Source organism: Anopheles ziemanni, chromosome 3 (assembly GCF_943734765.1).
Source record: "Anopheles ziemanni chromosome 3, idAnoZiCoDA_A2_x.2, whole genome shotgun sequence".
Taxonomy (NCBI): Eukaryota; Metazoa; Arthropoda; class Insecta; order Diptera; family Culicidae; genus Anopheles; species Anopheles ziemanni.
Window position 1 is genome coordinate 52298382 of NC_080706.1, and position 19330 is coordinate 52317711.

A 19330-nucleotide genomic window follows, 5' to 3' on the forward strand; every position below is an offset into this window, starting at 1 on the left:
CCTATCGCGTGTAGAACCGTAGCATTATTTCACCCAACAACTCAGAGAACAAAAACAAATCTCATAGTGTGTGTGTATGTGTGTCTAACGGCGTTAATCGTTGCGTTAGGATTTCCGTTTTTAGCGTTTCGTGAGCGGGATGTTTGTACAATGTAAGGAACCGATTAATTTTTTTCGTGTGAGGAACAACGGTTGTTCGAAATATGGCAACCGAACAAATAAACCTATTGTGATCGTCTTGTGAAACAAAATTGAAAGGAAAAGAAAGTAAAACAAATGGATATATTTAAAAAATACCGAGCTAAAACTCTAGCGAAGCAAGATACAACCTACATACTGAGCTCCAGCTCTGGCATAAAATCAAAAAACGGAGAAAAAGGTACGATGAAACGGTTTAGGGCGAGTAGGATGTAGCCTACAGTTAAATTCCAGCAGTTTATGAGGGGAATGGGATTGTGCAGGGGTATGAAGATTATGCTACCTTTTTGGAAGCACATTAAACTGCAACAGAATGGAACAGGTTAGCCGTTACTTTTCCGTTTGTAAATACACGGCCAATATTTGTCTGTCACCAAAGGAACAAAACGGAGAATGGGTAAGGAGAATTGGAGAAATCTAAACAACTACGTTGAACATGGAACACATCACGACTGATACAATCATGAAGATAGCGAACACAAGAGCGGGGCCCTTGGGGCACAAGGCAAAATGTTACCCGTGAACACCGATTGTGACGAGAGGCAAGTGAAAAATATTAACTATTAATTTTAGTGGACACAGCTTTGATTGCCGCCGTTAAGTTATTGCAAAGAAATGTGAATTAGTTTTCGCTCGTTTCGTAGCGCTTCAACTCTATACCGCATAAGAATCATCAACAGAGTTACCATTATATTTCCCTCGGATCAGGCGCTATTGCTTGTTTTGGTATACGGGATAGTTGTTTTATAATGCGCGAATGTTTCGAGTCTCTACAGGAACACACCAAACGCTTCGCGAAAATTGGGTATTACATATATTTACATTATTATGTTAAATAGTAATTGTTTAGTTTTATGATATTTTTAAAACAATTTCCTATCGAATGTAACCCTCGTTAGGTCCGTTAAGCATACAGGATTCTGTTTCATGTCCCGCTATTGCCGTGTGTGTGTTATAAATCGGGCTTACTTTATCCCAAGCTACCGTCCCCCCAAAAAAGGCTAAAGCGAGGGTACATTTTCTAAACTGCGAAACGTAAGATATGATTTTAATCGGCTTGGCGTATTATTTTTCCTTTTTGCTAGAATTTGTATAAACAGCCTGTAATCTGTAATCTCTCATTTCAATCGTGCACGATCCTACAACAATGGACGACATATAAATGCGGCAACGTTCGATATTTAATGTGTGTTGTACAAAGGCGCGGTGTGGTGCATCTAATGCAAATGCTAACCAAATGAAATCAAAGAGAAAACGTAAACGCGAATCGACGCGATTCGATTGCATTCCTACAAGAAGTACAGTACACTACGAAAGAAGAAAGAGAGGGGAAAACACCTAAAATACATGCATACAACATAAGAACACTGTGTTAAAAACAAACAAACAAACGAACAAGCAAACCAATGCAACAATGTAAGATTGTCTCTGGTGGTTGAATAAAGAGAAAAAAAGAAAACTTTATCAAAACAAATATAGTTCTTGGTGTATCTTGTTTTTTCTCTCCATAATTTCTGTAGCATGGTTTCTCAATCTCTTTCCCTCCAAAAACAGCGTATGAGAGCAAGACGCAATTCACTGTAATAGAATACCATTTATTGAAAATCGATTCCTGTACGCAAATGGTTTTTAAACATTAAACCGAAATGTAAAAAAAAATATAGTAATACTCTAAATTACCGAGACGCTTATATATTCTTCAAAGTCATCAATGTTCGAACTTCCAAAGATGCAGCACAAATCGAGCGTATTCGATCATGCGCTTTGCAATTTTTACCTTACCCGTGCCGGCTTTTTGTTTTTTTTTCATAGTTATTGCCACTCTTAGACGTGATAACAGGAAGCTACTAAACCTCGGTCGTTTGTATTTAATAAACGTTGCATTTGTTCTTATTTTTTGCCTTTTTCCATTTGCGTTTGCTTTTGCACTTTATCTTTGGATTACACCGACCGTACTTCGCTGCCGTCCATCTGCTCCAGTCAACCTTTTCCCCCCCCCGTACGGTCACCTCGCATAGAGAAGTGGAGACGAAAATGTGAAAGTATAAACCCAACGAGGCTTTGGGGAACGGAGCAGTGAATTTAGACGAACGGAATGCCAAAATGCGGAAATAAAACGGACCGAAGCGGGCCTAGGGGACACGAGGTGGTCCATAGTTTCGGGTCAACTGTAGAGAACCTTTGCTTTACTATTACTCCCAGCATTTAAGTACCGCGTTGGTAATTGAAATAGTCTAAACACAAAACTGAATCGAAAAAAATTAACGTCGTTTTAATGCTGTGCTGTGTTCGAGCGCGTTTAAGGTAAATATATATATATATTGCAATTCGTCTGCAGCAGGCACATTCCGCGTACCGTGCGTCATCACTAAGGATATGGTGTACGTACTAGGGTCCTTAACTAACTCTAAGCGATTAATTACGTTTAAAAAAGAAATCTCACCCTTTCCGCGCGGAAGTTTTCCACACGTACAAATGTGCCGGAACTGTGTGCACGCAGGGAAAAAGGCATCGTTGTTTCAGTAAGAAAATAAGCAGTGTCCAGCTACAGCACAAGGATTACACGCACACCTTCGTGAGCTGCAGGCTGGCTAATCTCAACACAAATGCTGCGTGGAAATGGAAAAGTTATCCCCACAAACGCTATGAGATTCTTGACATTCCAATTTTTCTCCCTCTCCCCCTCGCTGTTGTATGTCTGTTGTCTGTTTTGTGCTGCTGATGTTGTTCATGGAAAACGAACCGGAAAAGTTTGTTGCCAACTATTCGGCTTTGGCATGAGGCGAAAAATGGCACACAATTTTGTTTGACTTCCAGTCGATGCGGTCCAGTCCGCGTGGTGGTTTTGGAATCGTAACGAATGAGAGAAACAGGGAGAGGATCGCCATTTCCCCTCCCATCCATCAGTCCCCAAACTACGACGTGGAACCACCGACTGGGTGAACGGTTCGCGCAAACACATGTAACAACAGTACTTTCATAACAACCGACGAATGTGGGGGGGGAGGGTTTTTTTGAGGTTTGGAACTCGAGGTTGTTTGGTTTTCGACAGGCCATCTCGGGTAGGGGTTTGGGAGCGTGGGTGGGGGTTGGGAATGATGAGTGGTATTGCTTCTAAATTGTGCGCGCATCGATCGTCGATCGTCGTTCACCCCCCGTCAACCCGTTCGTCCCTCCTTCCTATCCGTGCATCAACTGACGGCTGGAGTGGTGGTGATGGTAGCAAAAATAGTATTTGTAGTAGAAATAGTTGTTTGTTGTTGTTGCTGCTGCTGTTGTAATAGTAGCGGAAGGGCCCTTGTTCTTTGTTACCAGCGAACCAGCGAACCAGTGCTTACTTTTGTGCCTGAATTTTGGCCTGCATCTGTGCCAGCTTCTCCTGCATGCGACGGATCTCTTCCTCCTTCTCGCGCAAAATGCGATCCTTCTCCGTCAGCACCTCGCCCGTCACCCCGTTCTCCTCCTTGATCACGGAATTGGTGTTCTTGCGGACCGACTTGGCCAACCGCTCCGAGCGATAGTTTTCGTAGTGCACCTCCTGTGTTACCTCCTGCAAGTCCTGCATGTGTGTGCTGCAAAGGCCAAAGAAAAAAGATTGTTAAAATTTTGCTCATTTTGTCAAAATAAGAGAGAACGTCGCAATTATCTCACATAAGCATGGTGCGCAGCTTGATGAAATCACAATGGTCTGGATTTTCCACCTCCACCACGCCCCACGGGTACAGCCGGCCCCGCACCTTACGGCCCTTCACCTCGAGCAGCGTGGTCGAGCCGCAGACCGCAAACGGGACCGCTTCCTTCAGCTGCCGCACCTGCTCCTTGTAGTCCTCGTCCTCGTCGCTGTCGCAGTCCGGCAGCGGGTAGATCTTGATCCCATTGTCCTCGATCTCCTGCAGGATGCGGCACTTTAGGCGCTGAATTTCCTTCTTCGTCAGTACGTCCGCCTTCGCGATCACCGGCACGATGTTCACCTTGCAGTGCAGCTTCTTCATGAACTCGATATCGAGCGGTTTGAGACTGTAACAAAAAAAAAATTAAAATTAGTGCAAATTGAATTTAAAAACTCTCCACCAAACGTCTTGACATCCTACCCATGGCCGAACGGGGAGATAAAGTAGAAACAGCAGTGTATCCGATTGTCGACAATGTTGCGCCGATTCAGTCCACTTTCGTCACGCAGAAACCGCTCGTACTGCTCGTCGATGTACTCGAGGATCGCGCTGAAGCTGTCGCTGTTGTCGATCGCATCGCCAAAGCCGGGCGTATCGACGACCGTTAGGCGCAGCTTAACGCCCCGCTCCTCGATCTCCACCGTCGAAGCGTCCAGCTTGACGGTTTGGGTTTGCTTTTCTGCAACGACACCGAACAGTGTTTTCTTTAATGACCAATTACCCACGTCGGCGACAAATGACGGACGCTAACAGCCCGAGTTCCCCGTTGGTTTTGTTTTGTTTTTCAGTTTAGATAGATCCCCCGACCCATGCAACGCTTCGGTGGTGTTCGCTGTTTGGGAAAATTAAATTAGCAACGGTTTCATTTACACGCGACGAATCATTACGATCGCCACTCTATCCTCCCGTCCACAATTACTTTCACTATTCGGACCGTTGTCGCGAGGTGTTCGGGACAGTATGTTTTATTAATCGAGCCACAATACCGCGAGACACGTAATGGTCATCTTTACGGCCGAAGGAAAACTCTACCCTTTCACTATCGATGCTCACTGTCGGTGGAAAGATAAGAAACATCAAGGCACATTACAAGTTGCGATAAACACCCATTAGAACATGTTACGATCACGTTAATGGACGCTTTCCTTCACGGACGAAGTGCCATCAGGTACTCTATTGGATCGAACCAAAGGATAACACTAATTGATCTAATATTACGATTCATAACTCGAACGCGTTGTAAACCCTTGTGGGGGGCCAGCATAACTTCAACTTCATGCCACCGAATCGGTATCTCTCCCACACGCACTTTTTATTGCAACCGCCAATTAAACGACCGATTTACGAATGGTGTCTTGGACAAACCAAGGCGGTGGTTTAGTTCCATTACCAGGGTAGGGTGACGACGGAAACACTTACCGACCGCGTTCGGTATCACACGCTCCGGGTAGAGGTCGCTCAGGAACAGACTGTTGACGAGCGTCGATTTGCCGAGCCCGGACTCGCCGACGACCATCAGCGTGAACTCGAACCCTTTCTTGACCGACTTCCGGTGCACCTGGTTCGGGAGGTTCGCGAATCCGACATAGCCGGACGTTTCCACGTTGGAAAACTGTTTGGGACGGAAGGAAAAGAAAAGACGAAAAAACGAAGCAGATGATTAGAAATTACTCAACACAGTCGGAAAGGCGGTGGGGAGGAGGGAGGGGGTGTTCGAAATTTGACAAGGTGGAAAATCAGGCCAAAACGTTAGATCGTGCGAACGAATGATAATTATGTCCAAAAACCGTACCACCGATTTGCAGAGTAGTCTTAAGTCCCTCATCGTAGCGACACCGTCTCGTTCCGCGTTGACGATCCGAATAACTGGCGGATAATTATGTGACGAGTTGGCTAACTAATTGCTAATCAGTTCTCGCCGAAGCCAGCGACGGAAGCAGCACGACCCCTTTTTGGGTTTCCTTTCTCTTCCATCGTGCGGCTCGGAGGAGGACGCTTTTGGTGGCGTTTCAAACCACGCTCCGTACGGGCGAAGGAATTTCTAACGGCATGTTTTTACACGCCGAAATTTCCCTTCCATTTCGTCCGGCATATTCCGCAACCGATGGCGACTAGTAACATATATAGTGGGTACCTTCCGTATTCCAACCTTTCCTGCTTCATGCCTCATGACACTCGACGAGGGTATAATTGGAAACTCACCCTCCTAGTGACGTGACTGCATGTCGGTAACGAAAAACACAAAAAAAAAAAACTACAAAACCACCAGCCAAAAAAAAATCGAACGGTTAGACCAGAGGTGTCAAACGTGCGGTTCGCAAGAATTTTGGATGCGCCACGCGACCCCTTGAAACAATCTCCAATGAAAGTTTTAAACCTTTAGTATTGGCCAAATTCTTTTTTACCGCTATTGTAACGGAGAATAAACCTTTAGTATTGGCCAAACTCTTTTTACCACTATTGTCGCGGAGAAAAAAGGTCGAATTTTTTAAAATAAAACGTGAAAGTTATATCAATTCAAAGTTCCTTTTTTTCTCAGTTTGATACAACAAGTATGATCGTTAGTTATCCGTGATCTTAGTGTTGATTCATTGGTAAAAAAACCGTAGTTTTCCTTGTATAAGGACCCCCTTTAAGTTAAAAAATGATCAAAGTCCGATTAAGGGGGTTGTTATACACGGGTAGTAACTTTTTGATTCGATCATAGAGTGGAGATTAAAACACGTATAACATTGTTACAACTGATGAAAATTAAAAAAAAAAAATTTTCAAGTTTTTCCTTAAACATTGAATAATTTCTTTTGAGGGGTCGGATAAAAAGCTATTTCCCAAAAATCGATAAAATTTTACTTATAATGTAACTAAATTTTGAAGAATTTGAAATAATTCGAAATATTTTTTTTTAATAGAATGTATTTCAACCAGCTTATGTAACCTTCTTCTTAAGATTTGTTTTAGAAAGTATTTTCATTCATTGCAAACGGAGAGCTGCAAGAACTCCGTTGTAATCAAAACATGCAATTGTTTTCCAAGTTTTTTGCACATATTTTGCAATCAAACACTGTTCGTTCTTTTTGGTAGAGAGTTAAGATAAGTAAAAGTGCGAAATTACTACAGCCAACTGTTTGCTGAACATCTATAATTTAATTTAGAATGCTCTTGGATAAATGTAAAAGTGAAAATCATAATTGTTAAGTTAAAACCACACTCATAAGAGCTTATTTTCATAAATCCGACCAATGTTACGTTTTGGCCCCCAAACCTATTTTGGAAGGAAATACGGCCCGCGAGGTCAACTGAGTTTGACACCACTGGGTTCGACAAACCGGCAGTACATGCGCCACATGTAGCATACTGGCCTAGAGAAAGAGTCGTTTCTTCGCTTCTCGTTGCGTATGCAAAACACGTCGTGTGCACGCAAACGCACCAACGTTAAGTAGGATTGCGCGGCAGTTCACTCAACTCCTGGCCACAATCAAAAGAATACGGCAACCCCGTAATCGAAAACCAGGAAAAACATGGCCAATAGTTAAGTGAATCACCTTTCGCCGAAATTTCGAGCACAATTTATCCGCCAAAAAAAGCGCAGTGAGACATATTACACGTTCCCATCTAGGCGTTTGTGCAGATGAATTTTCATGATTAAAATTGGCAATAAATTCGAACTACCACACACTTGACCGACGATAGGAAAGCCGGTGCTGAGTCAGTGATTGAAAACGGCCGCAATCTAATCGTTTGATTAGTTACGGCACGGAACAAAAGAAAAAGTAGCCGCGAGTTTCGCGAGCCAAGCCGGAAAAACAGATCGCTTTCAGAAAAACAGCCAAAATGGTTGCTTTACGTGATCTAATTGTGATAATATTCCGTTTCCTTTGGCCTCTCTTTCATTCCCGCCGCCGCCACCATCGCAATGGAGTCTATTTTCTTAACAATTCGTCAGCACCAGGAGAGGGATTGGAGGAAAATTTTAACGAACGAACGAAAAATTAGGCATGAATTGCTTTCGTTTGCGCGGAGGAGGAAACCGACCGCCAACAACTGATGGTGGTGGAGTGAAAAAAAGGCGGTGAATTAAATCTGCGGTTGATGAGGTAACGGCGGCGTGATTAATTCATAAGCTCCCCCGTGCCTGCACAACACCAGTTTGTAAGTCTGATAGTGGCATGGAGGAGTTTGAATGTAACTTACTTTGTAAACATGGATCGTTTGTGTAGATACGTTACTTAAGTAGCAATACAAGCATTAGGCCGATCTTGGCTTAAGGAAGTTTTATCAAAAACCGCTCTAGAAACCTAGATGTTTCAGAAACAATCAAAATTACTAAGTTTTCAACGTGTTTTTTTTCATGACGATAAACATAAAACAGGCCTGGCCGCCCAAATATACATAAAAAAAAACATAAAACAATAAAACTTAATAAATTGCGTGAAATTACGTGAAGATTATAATAATAAATTTCAAACTGTAAAAAGACTGACAATTGGAAAGAAAACATTGCTCTTGGACAGTAACTACATCCAGCCTTGATCATGACCAACGACATACGAATCATAACTTTCTGGATTGAATCCGGCATCCAACGTGAATGTCCCATAGATATACAATATTAAGCTTCGTTATCAGATGTCAGCGTCAGCGAATAGAGAAAAAAAGATGGACATTATTTTGGTGTTGTAGTAAGCAGAGCGTAAAAATAGTGTTAGCAAATAATCGCATTTCATTTTCGACAATTATCAATAATTTTGACGACAATCCTCCTATCTAGCGGTGACAACAGACTCACGTAAGCGATCGTTGATTTTGAAAAATGTATATAAAATCACACAACTTGCACAGAAATAGAGTAAAATATCACCTGCTTTAACCGTTAAATCTCAACTAGTTTTCATTGTGGTAGTTTTCGTGTTTTTTCCCCTGTTTGACAGGTTAGTACATAGGAACCCGCCACATTTCAGGCCATCATGTATCGCTGCCGCTTCAAATCGGACCTATTGCTGTATGCAGTGGCACTGTATGTGCTTCACTGGACGACCCACCAGGAAGGTTCAGCTCAATTTGCTTTCCATAGCGAATCAAACGCCACCCATGCCCTACGCGTGACGAAGATCCAGTGCGTCGATGCACCGTACAAGCGCACCAACCTCAACTACTGCCGCATGGGAACGTTTCCTAACAAAACGCGTCACTGGACATACCGATGCCCCTGAATTACATCTTGGTGTCGGTACAACTTTTCTACAAGTATACGACCTACCATCCGTTCATGGTAGACTGGAACATCGAAGCTTGCAAAGCGTTTAAATATCCCAACAGACAAACTGTAATAGTCAAAATTGCGATGAAGATCTTCAAAGACACGCTACCACAATTCGCCTACAACTGTCCACATGGGGTATGTAAAGCTTTCGATCTTCTTCTGTGCGATTTTTATACCACATTCGATGGAACTGCCCATTATTGCTCTTGCAGAATCGAACGTACTCCACCGTATGGCTGTATCCGTCCAAATTTATTTTCAAGACAGTTCCATCGGGAGACTATCGGCTGGATGTGAGGTTTTCCGATCGCGACGAAGTGACCCTATTTGCGCTTCAAACTTTCATGGCGGTGCGTAAGCAGGGCATAATTGGATAATTATCCTGCAGGATCACCAATTTCAGCTTTATCTGCCTCATTTACTTAAGCGACATCTTCGCTCAATGAATTGTTCAGAAATCGTGGAAAGCCATGTGTTTCAAAAGAAGTAAATATTTGATATTTCTATTGTCTTTTTAGAGATGAATTATTTTTATGCTTGACAGCACGATTAAATTGGACTATCTCTAACACACTTTCGTGCTAGCCTAGAATGTACCGGAATGATGTATATTTCCCACTTCATGAATTAAAACGAGACAACAAAACCTGTTATACTGTTTTATTATTTTCGCGATAACGAACCTAACTTTAATTGTTAAGCATTAATGTTCTTCTTCGACGAAAATAAAATAAAATTGTTTTAATTAGTATGCGTAGCTAAATATAAACTACTGCCAGTCAGGAATCATCAACAATCGTGAAAAAGAGGTTGTAGTTTAAATTCAGACACTCCAAACTGTAGGAAATACATTTACCGTAATGTATTTCTGCCTAAAAAAATGGGGTCCTTTCATGTGCGTTGTGATAGTAGTTGGACTTTCATGGATCTTCAGCAAGCAAACGTCTGCCCAATTCGTTTTCCAGAGCGAATCAAACGCCACGCATCAACTACGTGTTACGAAGATCCAGTGCGTCGATACACCGTACAAACGCACCAAGCTCAACTACTGTCGCATGGGAACGTTTCCCAATAACACGGTGTTCATAAATGGGTCACTGGAGGTACCGATTTCCTTGAACTACATCTTGGTGTCGGTACAACTTTTCTACAAGTATACGACCTACCATCCGTTCATGGTCGACTGGAACATCGAAGCTTGTAAAGCGTTAAAATATCCAAACAGACAAACTGTAATATCTCAAATTGCGATGCAGATAATAAAAGACACGCTACCACAATTCGCCTACAACTGTCCACATGGGGTAAGTAAAGCTATCGATTTTCTTCTGTACCATATTTAAAAGAACTGTCCATTATTGCTCTTACAGAATCGAACGTACTCCACCGTCTGGCTGTATCCGTCCAAATTTATTTTCAAGGCGGTTCCATCGGGAGACTATCGGCTGGATGTGAGGTTTTCCGATCGCGACGAAGTGACTCTATTTGCGCTTCAAACTTTCATGGCAGTACGTAAGCAGGGTATATTTGGATAATCCTAAAGTTACGTGGATTTTCCGAAGATTATTTTGGAAAATTACGCAATACTTCAGCATTGATTATTCGCAGGGAGAATCATTGTTCAGACAAAATAATCAACAATTAAAATTAATTTACATGCATTTCGGTAGGCCATCCGAGACTATTTTTCCTGCACATCGTAGAACCAGGACTAGCTGGCTCGGAAAATGGATTTTCCCTTGCGATGTTTGTCATCGCAAATATTAGGTTTTGGATGATAGTTTTTATAATTAACAGCTTCGTTGGAGCCTTAATCGATGGAAATAAATCGATCGATGGAAATAAATGCTTTCAAATTATCTGGCAATTTTTTATGAAAATTTAACTCTTCGACGTTTACAATTATTGCACCTAGGGTCAATCAAACCACGGATGATGTTCATTTTGTTTTATGTATCTGGAAATATGTAATCTATTATTTTCAATCACATATGAGTCACACCTCTTACCCCAACACAGGTTTGAGAATGGCGGAGTTATCATAAGATATTTGTTACAAACTTCAAAGCAAATCACGAAGTGGTGAGATCAAAGTGACCCTTCACGAAAAAGACCAGTCAGCTCTATTTTCCTTGCGTACAGCGGTTAGCACAACTTCCAAAAGATAGAAATCGTGGAACCACTCTCCGGAGTGCACCGCCATAAACTGCTCTCTCCTATTCGTGTAGCCGGTATCTCCCTTGTCCAACATATGGAGGGGAGTTACCACTTTCCAGGATTGGCAAATTAAGCAAACCTTATCAATGCATGAATTCGAGGCGCCTGTCACGTGATTGCACAAGAGCGACTGATGTAGTTCCTACAGAAAGTTCAACTTCAAATTTCCACTTTTACGCGCGCGTGTCCCAAAGATATGTTGTTCCATTTTTTTAATTTACATTTAAATTTGCAAAACAAAAATCTCATCATCATCATCTGTGAGATCGTCATGACAAGTGCGATGCTTACAAACATTAAATTTTCACAATGTACAACTAAGAGACATTACACATTGTACTGGATTCTACTCAACAACCTGCTTAATGTACACGGCACACAAGCGCTTGAACTCGCGGACGTTTGCAGCCTCGGCAATCTCTCTAGGCAGCTAGATATACCATTGTATACCTTTACAAAACAAAGAATTTCTAGCAAATACTGCCAAAAAATTCACCGTTCTAGGATCATGAGCCCTTCGAGTGTTGTACCGGTGAACGTCAGAACCCCTAACTACTCTTTCTCCGAAGTACCCCAGCAACAAGGCCCTCAGGAGTTTAAATATCAGTATCATAGTCTGGTACACTATCCGCTGCTCTACCGACATCCATTGCAGAACATTCAGCATAACAGCAGACGGCGTGTACCGACTACAACACAACACTAACCTCATTACCCTATTTTGCACTTTTTGCAACCTTTTGAGCTGTGTCCGATTACCGAGGAACAATATTGAGGGACAAAAATCAAAATGTCGTGAGATAATTGATTTGTAGAGGTGAACTTTCCCAAAAAAGTTTAGGTTGTTCCCCAGTCTACTCATCACCCGACACTTCTTTGCCACCTTATCGAAATAACAGAATTTAGTTGGCAGTTTTAAGCATCCAGTATCTTTTTAAGCAGACATTTATCCATTCCCAATACAGACTCATATTGAAACGTAAGTAATTTGATTACAGGCAATCGTTGATTCAATCAACCTACCAGGATCGTGGAATACCGGGAAGTATTTGGCTAAAGGGATTTCACTTACTAAAAGTTGCTCTGTCTCGCAAAGGTTGGTTGAAAATGATGAAGGCATTTAGGAGGAGTTTGACCAATAACACGGAGGCATTTTGAATGCCTGATAATTTTATCCACTGGCTAGCCTTTTAGAGGAATAAATATACCTTCAAGATTCCTCTTTTTTGTACGACTGAACAACAATCGAAATGGCAGTAGTAATGCACTGCGGTAGCTACCTCGATGGCACTTAAACTACCATGCTTACGTAAAAGTGTGCAACTGATGCGACGCCTCGTCGTATTTACCACGAAAGTTGGCACAAGAATGTACCGGAATGGTTAAATTAAAAGGAGATTAATGCGCAAACACAAGCGTTAATTAGTTTTGATGGTTTTGTGATTTTGATATTTACCAAATCGACCATTGATGGTAGATTTTGCAAACCGTTCTGTTAATTATTCTGTACACCAGCAATACCGGATGTGCGTATCTTCCTCAAGATCGCATAAAATTGTCTTTCAGAGTGAAATGCATAACACTACATGGACTACTCTTGCTCAGAAAATTTCGTAGTATTCAGTGATACCTTTAGACCGACATGTACCTCTACTCAAGAAAATGTTATCCTTTTCTGTACGTTGTAATACTAGTTGGATTTTATTGGATTGTCTGCCAGCAAAGTTCAGCTCAATTCGTTTTCCAAAGCGAACAAAACGCCACGCATCAACTACGTGTGACGAAGATCCAGTGCATCGATGCACCGTACAAACACACCAAGCTCAACTACTGCCGCATGGGAACGTTTCCTAACAAAACGGTATTTATTAACGCATCACTGGATGTACCGATGCCCCTGAACTATTTGTTGTTGTCGGTAAAACTTTTCTACAAGTATACGACCTACCATCCGTTCATGGTGGATTGGAACATCGAAGTTTGTAAAGCGTTAAAATATCCAAACAGGCAGAATCTAATCACCAAGATCGCGATGAAGATATTCAAAGACACGCTACCACAATTCGCCTACAACTGTCCACATGGGGTAAGTAAAGCTTTCGATCTTCTTCTGTTTCATATTAGAAAGAACTGCTCATTATTCCTCTTCCAGAATCGAACGTACTCCGCTGTATGGGTGTATCCGTCTAACTTTATTTTCGAGACAATTCCATCGGGAGACTATCGGCTGGATATAAGGTTTTCCGATCGCGAAGAAGTTACCCTGCTTGCTCATCAAACTTTTGGTGCGGTGCGAAAGCAGGGCATAATGGGATAATCCTTAAGTTACGGGGAGTTCCTGAAGGATATTTTGGACAGTGTAACAATACTTCAGCATTGATTATTCGCATAAAGGATCATTGTTCAGACAAAATTATCAGCAAGTAAAATAGATTTACATTCACTTCGGTAGGCCATCCGAGACCATCTTTCCTGTATAAGGGCTGGCTCGGAAAATGAATTTTCTCTTGTGACGTTGACTGTCGACAGTATTTGGTATTTAGAGTCAAATTTGAATAGTTAACAGCTTCGTTGGAGCCTTGATCAGGATCGTTGAAAATACATGCTATCAAGCCTAAGGCAAGTTTTTTTTTTATGAAAATGAATTCTTCGACGTTTACAATTATTGCACCTAGGGTAGCTCTTTCATCAAACCACGAATGATGTTCATTTTGTGTTATATGTCAGGAAATATGTAATCTACTATTTTCAATCACATCGAAATAACAGAATTCAGTTGGCAGTTTTAAGCATCCAGTATCTTTTTAAGTAGACATTTCTCCATTCCCAATACAGACTCATATTTAAACGTAAGTAGGTTGATTACAGGCAATCGTTGATTCAATCAACCTAGTAGGATCGTAGAATACCGGGAAGTATTTGGCTAAAGGGATTTCACTTACTAAGAGTTGCTCTGTCTCGCAAAGGTTGGTTGAAAATGGTGAAGACGTTTAGGAGGAGTTTGACCAATAACACCGAGACATTTTGAATGCCCGGTAACTTTATCCACTGGCTAGCCTTTCAGAGGAATAAAAATGCCTTCAAGATTATTCTTTTTTGTACGAATGAACAACAATTGAAACGGCAGTAATAACGCAGTCCGGGAGCTATAACGATGGTATTTCAAGTATCATGCTTACGGAAAAGTGTGCACCAGATGTTCCGTCTATAAAAAAAACTCTGTGGTTCCCATGAAAGCTGGCACAAGAATGTACCGGAATGGTTAAATTAAAAGGAGATTAATGCGCAAACACAAGCGTTAATTAGTTTTGATGGTTTTGTGATTTTGATATTTACCAAATCGACCATTGACGGTAGATTTTGCCAACCGTTCTCTTAATTATTGTGTATACCAGCAATACCGGATGTGCGTATTTTCCTCAAGATCGCATAAAATTGTCTTTCAGAGTGAAATTCATAATACTACATGGACTACTCTTGCTCAGAAAGTTTCGTAGTATTCAGTGATACCTTTAGACCGACATGTACCTCTACTCAAGAAAATGTTATCCTTTTCTGTACGTTGTAATACTAGTTGGATTTTATTGGATTGTCTGTCAGCAAAGTTCAGCTCAATTCGTTTTCCAAAGCGAACAAAACGCAACGCATCAACTGCGTGTGACGAAGATTCAGTGCGTCGATACACCGTACAAACGCACCAACCTCAACTACTGCCGCATGGGAACGTTTCCTAACAAAACGGTATTTATAAACGCATCACTGGATGTACCGATGCCCCTGAACTATGTGTTGTTGTCGGTAAAACTTTTCTACAAGTATACGACCTACCATCCGTTCATGGTCGATTGGGACATCGAATTATGTAAAGCGTTAAAATATCCAAACAGGCAAAACCTAATCACCAAGATCGCGATGAAGTTAGTTAAAGAAACGATACCACAATTTGCCTACAATTGTCCACATGGGGTAAGTAAAGCTTTCGATCTTCTTCTGTACCACATTTGAAGGAACTGTCCATTATTGCTCTTGCAGAATCGAACGTACTCCACCGTATGGGTGTATCCGTCCAAATTTATTTTTAAGACCATTCCATCGGGAGACTATCGGCTGGATATAAGGTTTTCCGATCGCGACGAAGTTACCCTGTTCGCTTTTCAAACTTTCATTGCGGTACGAAAGCAGGGCATAATGGGATAATCCTTAAGTTACGGGGAGTTCCTGAAGTATATTTTGAAAAATGTAACAATACTTCAGCATTGGTTATTCGCATAGAGAATCACTGTTCAGACCACATAATCAACAATTAAAATAGATTTACATGCATTTCGGTAGGCCATCCGAGACTATTTTTCCTGCACATCGTAGAACCAGGACTAGGTGACTCGGAAAAGTGATTTTCTCTTGTGATGTTGGTTGTCGACAATATTTAGAATCAAATTTGGATAGTTAACAGCTTCGTTGGAGCCTTAATCTAGATCGATGGAAATAAATGCTATCAAATCACCTGGACATTTTATCTACAGGATTTACCATTTTATAGGACAAAATAAGCAGATGATACCACAAACGCAGTAGATGATTAAATAAGCGTGACAGATGGCAAGCCAAGGCAGGTATACCACAATCGTGGCAGATGATATCACAATTATGGGAGATGATAGCACAAGCCGGTACGGATGATGTCAGTGTAGTACAAAATCGCGCGTATACTGCCCATACTCGCATGTGAGTCCCATTTGCAAAATCACCATATTGAGAAAATAACGATTGAAAATGTTTACATTAGATATTGTTTTGCTGTTACTAGTGGTACAAAATACATGATTGGCTGATCACAACTATTGTATTGTAACATAAACATTTCGCTGAGAATGACATTTTATATAAAATAGACGTTTTTAATATTAAAATGGTAAAAATAAACTAGATGGGACACGATATGCGGGTACTTTCGAAGGCGAAAGAAAAAGTACTCGCATAACATTCCCATCCTATAGCACACTTTGTTTACCTTGCTCGTCAAAACATCGATGCTCGGGTTTTCGTTCCATACGGATATTTGCACTTTAACAGTGTATAATTCGTTAAAATAACACTTGAATTACAACCATTTGTTGATTACTTTACATTACAAAATAGTTCAAGTTTCAATAACCAGGACTTTTCTTTAATTTAAGCAAAGAAATCATATATGGGACTGTTATGCGAGTACTTTCAATATGGGACGCTGTCAATTGGGTATTTTTTTCACATTAGCATGCACTAAATGGCCACTTTGAATTGTAAATTAGCATTAGTCATGGGGCCAACTCAAAAGTGATGGAAAGTCAAATGGGACACAGTTCAAATCAAATGGGTTGACAGTTTTAAGCATCCAGTATCTTTTTAAGTAGACATTTCTCCATTCCTAATATCTAATTAGTGTTTGGAGAATGTGACAGATGATAGATTATGTAGCTTTTGGAGGCGCATAGTTAAGTATAAGTAAGTGGATTACAGGCAATCGTTGATTCAATCAACCTAGCAGGATCGTGGAATACCGGGAAGTGTTTGGCTTTGGGGATTTCATCTAATAAGAGTTGCTCTGTTTCATGACCTTGGCTATGTCTAACCGATTACCGGCATGCCTAAAGTTTGGTTGAAAATGATGAAGATGTTTAGGAGTTTGAACAATACCACCGAGGCATTTTGAACGTCTGGTAATTTTATCCACTGGCTAGCCTTTTAGAGGAATAAATATCCCTACAAGATTCCTCTTTTTTGTACGACTGAACAACAATTGAAATGACAGTAGTAGCTCATTTCGGGAGCTATAACGATGGCATTTCAAGTACTATGCTTACGGAAAAGTGTGCACCAGATGTGCCGCCTATAAAAAAAACTCTGTGGTTCCTATGAAAGCTGGCACAAGAATGTACCGGAATGGTTAAATTAAAAGGAGATTAATGCGCAAACACAAGCGTTAATTAGTTTTGATGGTTTTGTGATTTTGATATTTACCTAATCGACCATTGATTGCAGATTTCGACAATCTCTTAGTTATGCTAATTATCTTAATAATTGTGTACACCAGCAACACCAGATGTAATTTGAGTGTAATTGCGTATCTTCCTAAAGATCGCATAAAATTGTCTTTTAGAGTGAAATTCGTAACACTTTATGGACTACTCTTGCTCAGAAAGTTTCGTAGTATTCAGTGATACCTTTATACCGACATGTACCTCTACTCGAGAAAATGTTATCCTTTCCTGTATGTTGTAATACTAGTTGGATTTCATTGGATTGTCTTCCAGCAAAGTTCAGCTCAATTCGCTTTCCAAAGTGAACAAAACGCAACGCATCAACTACGTGTGACGAAGATCCAGTGCGTCGATATGCCGTACAAGCAAACAAAGCTCAACGTCTGCCGCATGGGAACGCTCCCTAATAGAACGATCTTCATGGACGTGTCAATTGATACGCCTATGCCGTTACATTATCTGCTTATTTCGTTCAAACTTTTCTACAAGTATACGACCTACCGTCCATTCATGATCGACTGGACGATGGAAGCATGTCAAGCAATGCGATATCCCAACAGACGAAATTTACAAACCAGGATCATGCTGAAAGTTATCGAAGATACGGCACCAGAGATTTACTACAAATGCCCACACGGAGTAAGTGAATTAGCCATTTCGGTTCTGTACATTTCTAAAAATGCGTTGCATAATATATTATATCCCCTCTAGAATAGGACGTACAACGTGACATGGACCTTTACGTCCAAATACCTTTTGACGACCATTCCATCGGGAAACTATCGAATGGATATAAGAATGACTGATAGGGACGCCGATACCCTGTTTGCCTTTCAAGCGTTCGTTTCGGTGCGTAAGCAGGGTCTGATTGGATAATCTCACAGGGGCATAAGTTCTCTTAAATTTACGATTTACGAATAAAACCACTTTTCAGCATTGATTAAGATCAAATTGTTTGAACATTTTCTTTTCGTTATTTTTGGATGAGTACAATAAGCAAATTTAAACTGAACAACATTTCAAATGTATCGGCCCTTGAACATAAATGTCTACACAAAAAAACATATATAAAAAAAATACCGAAAAGAGTGCCACAGTTACGCGATCTTCAGAAAAGTCCTGAAATTTCAATAATACATACAAACAAAGAATGAAACGGAATAATTTGATTGCAAGGGGATTACATGACCGAAATGTAAATTATTTTGAATTCTGTGATGTTGCCCGGCCACGTATTGGTGGAATAAGGATAGCGGATATTTCCAATTACTCTCTTACTGATTCTGCAGAACGATAATCGATTTTATCATAGTTTAATACATGCTTAATACTTAAAAAATACAGCATGAAGAGGTCTTGCCGAATAAAGTTAAATCTACAATATGAACTTGTATTTCTCAAAGATTTCCAGCAGTTGTTTTGGTTGGGAAAAGGCATAAAAACTTACGCTGTTTTAAAGGGTACCTAGTTTATTCGCTTTCAAAACAATTCACCGATATAGACGACAGATCTCTAGTTGCCTTTCAAACGCTCGCGTTGATACATATGTAAGCATGACATCGATAGATAATCCTGTAAGACCATAAATCAGGCTAATGTGATGTAAAATGCCCTCCTCAAGTGGAAAACGAAGAAAGAATTATGAATCCATTTCTTTTCTGTTTTTGTAAGTTACCTTATTGAGGTATTTGATGAATGTCTGCTTTATGGCTATATTTTAATTTAAAACTGCTTAAACTATTTCAAGGAATTCTGAAATGATTTCAGGCAATTTTGTACAGCCGTGAAATTCTTGATGGATGTATTAGACGCCCCAATGAACATATTCTATGGCTTCTTTTTTATTAAATGGCTTAATTCAGTTGCATTTTACCCCGCTGGGTAATCTTTCTACATTTTCACTATTTGCGCCGTGATAGCGATCCGCGCTGCTTACTATTTTACAGATAATGAAGAAATTTGCG

The 19330-nt window shown here is 40.7% G+C and overlaps 1 protein-coding gene across 1 annotated transcript in view; it reads right to left on the reverse strand.

Moving 5' to 3' along the window:
• LOC131286883 (septin-1) overlaps nt 1-19330 on the reverse strand; it is a 208615-nt gene that overhangs the window by 187014 nt on the left and 2271 nt on the right. The window contains exons 2-5 of the mRNA XM_058315890.1: nt 5289-5481; nt 4290-4548; nt 3850-4215; nt 1976-3770 (exon numbers count right to left, since the gene is read on the reverse strand). Coding sequence (XP_058171873.1) covers nt 3533-3770; nt 3850-4215; nt 4290-4548; nt 5289-5481 — 1056 coding nt within the window. The 3' untranslated portion in view covers nt 1976-3532. The remainder of the gene's footprint in view (nt 1-1975; nt 3771-3849; nt 4216-4289; nt 4549-5288; nt 5482-19330) is intronic.